At 29.8% G+C, this 4,610-nt stretch overlaps 1 protein-coding gene across 1 annotated transcript in view; it reads left to right on the forward strand.

Moving 5' to 3' along the window:
* The window catches only part of LOC106680277 (proclotting enzyme), a 195,015-nt gene extending 190,643 nt beyond the window's left edge, over window positions 1-4,372 (forward strand). The window contains exons 7-8 of the mRNA XM_067053185.1: window positions 1,373-1,650; window positions 2,760-4,372. Of these exons, the coding sequence (XP_066909286.1) occupies window positions 1,373-1,650; window positions 2,760-3,055 (574 nt within the window). The 3' untranslated portion in view covers window positions 3,056-4,372. The remainder of the gene's footprint in view (window positions 1-1,372; window positions 1,651-2,759) is intronic.
* Window positions 4,373-4,610: the final 238 nt, after the last annotated feature.

Here is a 4,610-nt window from a genome sequence, read left to right on the forward strand (position 1 = left end):
ATATCTATTGTAATATGCTCACAATAGATATAAGAATTTTTATTTTAAATTATATATAATATTATGAACTCTTAATCTCTGAGTGGGTTTTCCAGACAATCACGACAAAGACGCTTAACTAAATAAACGGCTATTTTTTAGAAGTATACTTATATTCTATGTTGTGCAACGCTAACAAATTTATACTCTTCTTTGATGGCTGACGATTCTCGATGTCTTCTTTTTTTATAATGCTACCTCTGACAGTAAACAAAGGGTTGGTTGTCTACTTGTTTTCGACACACACCTCATCCAAACAAAGAGTCACTTCTTCTTCTTGATGTCTTCTTTTTCTTTAGAAGTCTACCACTGACTTAGCCTAAGGGTGGTCTGCACCACCTTTTCCAGTCCATATCCAATACACCTGCTGCCCTAACAACCTGTGATGCCTAAACCTAAGAGTCCTGTCTAGATGTTCGATGTAAACATCGATTGCAGCATAACAATTTTGAGCTTTACTTATGATTTTCTTTATGAATATTATTCTTTAACATTTATTATCGACCTATACTTTTTTCTCAAATCTTCTATAATTAAAATCATGATAGAAAGATAAATAAAGTTGAAAATATTTGAATCTACTCAACATGGCAACGATTCTACCAGCTTCAGAATAGTGCTGCCATCTTGGCTTTTTTAACAATGTTTTCCCCTCCATATTTGAATGAACAAAATTGGTAAGCTTGCTTTTTGGTTAAATACAACAAATAAACAATACTGAAATGATACATAAAATAATACATACTAAAAATCATTTATATATAAAAAATAATTATTTACTCAAAAAGAGGATATTACATTTTATAAAGTTTGAGCAGGGCGGTAAGTATTGCTCCCATGTTTTTTCTGTATTCATTTTCATTTCCTATTTTAGATTAAATACTTAATTGACAAATGGAATCATCAAACCAAAATAAATTGCTACTGTACAAGGTTGCAATTACTATCATAAGGTCTTTTCATTGCTATCATTTTGGAGTACTTTTTTTTTTTCCTACCCTTCCTTACCTTTCAATGATGATTGTATTCTGGCCTGCGCATCCTTCCATATCCTCTGGTTCCAGATTGATATCTCTTTCACTGTCATCCTGAAAGCTTCTAAGGTGCATGTACAACATTTATTCTTCTTCTTTGGCTCCATAAGTAGAAGTGAGCTAGACCCAACATTATTTTCCACCCATTAATGATATCTACAAAATCATGATAGTTTTCTTTGATGGCAATAATAATTCAAAACAAGATATTTATGTTGTTACAGTAGCAGATAATAGAACAGAATTAACCTTCCAATCAAATCTGTTGTAATTTTTGTTTGAGCTAATGACAATTCCAGGTTCCATGCAAGACAGTTTACTGTACGGGTTGGTGATATCGACCTGAGGAGGGATGACGAACCATCTTCTCCGCAGACGATTGGCGTTGCTGAAGTCAGGGCCCACCCGAAATTCTCAAGAGTCGGGTTCTACAATGACATTGCAGTGCTTGTGCTCGACCGACCGGCCAGGAAAACTCGCTACGTCAGATCACTGTGTCTTCCACCGCCAGCCATGAGTAATGAATTATATGTTGGAAGGACTCCTACAGTTGTTGGATGGGGAACAACTTATTATGGTTAGTTTTTGTTTGTCAGAAATAATTTTTTTTTTTTAAATCGAAGAAATTATTATATAATTAGTTGTCACATTAGCTAAAATGTACTCTATGTTTATAAAAAAAAAAAAATATATGATTTATTTAAACTTCCTTTTCACATAAAATTGCATATTTTTTAATGAAAAATATACTGTTGTAAGACTTGAGGTGGAAAATGAATTAAAATAAATTATATTATGGATAAAATTCCACTCGATTAAAAAAAAAAGAAGATAGTCGGAGTCAGAGAAATGAAGAACAAAAATAAACAAAACTTATTTTTAATCATGAGGAATAGTTGACCGTAGATGACTTAGACGAGGAGAAGATGGTGCGGTCAAAATATAACACAAATAAGTTGAAAAAACTTTCTAGCCTTCATCAGGTAAACTGTTGGTAGGTAAAAAACAACTAATGAATACAAAAAATAAAATATAAACAGAATGACATAAGTTTATGTCTTTATGTCATTCTGTTTATATATATTTTTTGTATTCATTGGTTGTTATCCTGTTCTTTGTTCTTAGCCCCGATGAAGGCTAGAAATTCTGGCCGAAATGTTGGCATAATTAAATAATTATTTACATAAACTTCGTAAGACCAGGAGTGATCTATGGGCGAGAAATATGGCCCTTGACAAGAAAAGCCCATTTTTATTTTTCCAGAAAATGAAAAATAATATAGAATTAATAAAACTCTTTAGAATTTAAGCCTAAAGCTTACAAAATTATTATTAGTCATTAACATATCAAAGAAGTTTTTCCTAGAAATATTAGTATAAAAAATAAACCAAAGGGTTATAACAACTTATTAAAAAAAAAACTAAGGAAAACCTTATTAAGGTTTCCTTAAAGTGCACACCTTTAGCTTCTTTAAAAAAATCATAATTTTTTTAATACTCCCTGTACGATTTCTCTTGCTAAGGAAGCAATAGTTCCTAATTAATTCCTAAAATAAAAGGAGCCTTTATACAAAAACATTTTTGTTAAGGGAAGCTAAAGTGTGGATTTTAAGGAGATCTTTTATGAAGTGTTCCTTAGGAACATTCAAGAATACAGCCTTTAAAGTCAAATATAAATAAATTCCAGGTGGTAAGGAGAGCCAAGTCCAGCGACAAGTAGAAATCCCAGTTTGGAGAAATGAGGACTGTGATAAAACGTACTTTCAGCCTATAAATGAAAATTTCATTTGTGCTGGACTGAAAGAAGGAGGAAAGGATGCATGCCAAGGAGACTCCGGAGGCCCTCTCATGCTCAGGGACAGAGGAAAATGGGTACAGATCGGAATCGTATCTTTTGGTAACAAATGCGGTGAACCAGGCTATCCTGGTGTGTACACGAGGGTCACAAAATATATTGATTGGATAAGTAATAACATGCGCTAATCTAGATATATGTGGAGTTCGAAGAAGCTTTGAAGAACCTATGTAAAAGTTCTGTGCGATGCTATTAATTTATGTAAATATTTAAAAGTTCTATAGTTTTTAGTTTAAAAAAAAATAATAATTTTGATGTGAATTACTGATTTTTCAAATTGAAAAGTAAAGTAATTATTTATCGTTGAGTTTTTATGCATGCTATAGTGCATATATCTCAGTATAAATGTTCTTAATAGACAATAATTAGGCTCCTAAACATTATTGTATACCCATTATATCAAGATACAGTTTTACTCAATTTTTAATTAATGTCTTGTTTTTTTTTCATGAAAATAATTATTTTTTAAAGAGAGTTGCAGAGTCAAAACTTTAATAAGTTTTTACGGAAATAAAGTATATTAAACTAAAAAATAAGTGTACGAATACTTTTTTTTTTTATCACTGTAGCTCATTAAAAAGAGGATGAAATACTGAAAATTTCCCTCACTAAAAGTACGATACTCCAATTTTTTAGTTTTCAAGATATTTTAATTCAAATATTTAAAAACTGGTTATTCCATTTTGGTGCAATATTTTCCTCCTTTTCACTCTGTAACTTTGTGTAGCATCGAGATAAAATTTTGAATTATAGTTCATTATAAAGAGGTTGAAATGCAGAATATTTTTTTTGCTCCTAGTATTCAAATAGTAGAATTTTTAGTTTTCAAGATATTTTAATTCAAAAGTTCATTATCATTTCGTTTCCGGCACTATCTTTTCCACTTTTTGCTTCCCAATTCCAGTTAGCGTCAAGCTAATTACAAAGAGTTTGAAATAAATAACATTCATCTCACTTAAGTAAGCAGCTACGATTTTTAGTTTTTGAGATGTTTTAATCTAAATGCAAAACACATCAAGTGTTGCTCCCCCCGCCCCCATCACTTTCGTTTCATCTGGAACGTTCTCTTGGATCACAGAACCAATTTAATGTCTCATAATTTTTTTTTTCTTGAGTTGTAGAATTTTGGTAAAAAAGTTTTTACTTCAAAAATATTCACAATGGGGAAATTTAGATTCCTTTTTGGTCTCCTGAAATGTAGCTATAATCGCATTTGTTACTTATATAGAAAGTATATAAAGTTTAGTTGATTCTATTTGGTGTTCTACTATCAACAAAATAAAATCATTTATGGTTTACTTTCAAGATTAAATTAATAAAAAAACAAAACAATGAAAAAAAAATTTCAGTATATATTCATAATTGTATATTGTGATATTATAAGTTAGGTTATTTATATTTAATTTATCATTTATGACTTGTTATAATTTTTAGTCATTTTTATAGTCATTCAGAAAGAAAATATTTATTGTTTATAAGAATTATGTATTACACTATTTTACCATTTATCAACGACTAGTATTTAGTCTTCTGTAGATTCATATACTTCTTAAATTTTACTTTACAGAAATTTTAGTATTTATTGTAAATACCATTATTTTATTAATTAATTAAATTATTTGACTTTATTATTTAAATTAATTTTAACCTTATTGTCGACCATCATGAATATCTCTTACATAA

The sequence above is a fragment of the Halyomorpha halys genome, unplaced genomic scaffold (assembly GCF_000696795.3).
Source record: "Halyomorpha halys isolate HHAL.00 unplaced genomic scaffold, Hhal_1.1 Scaffold16.1, whole genome shotgun sequence".
NCBI classification, from domain to species: Eukaryota; Metazoa; Arthropoda; class Insecta; order Hemiptera; family Pentatomidae; genus Halyomorpha; species Halyomorpha halys.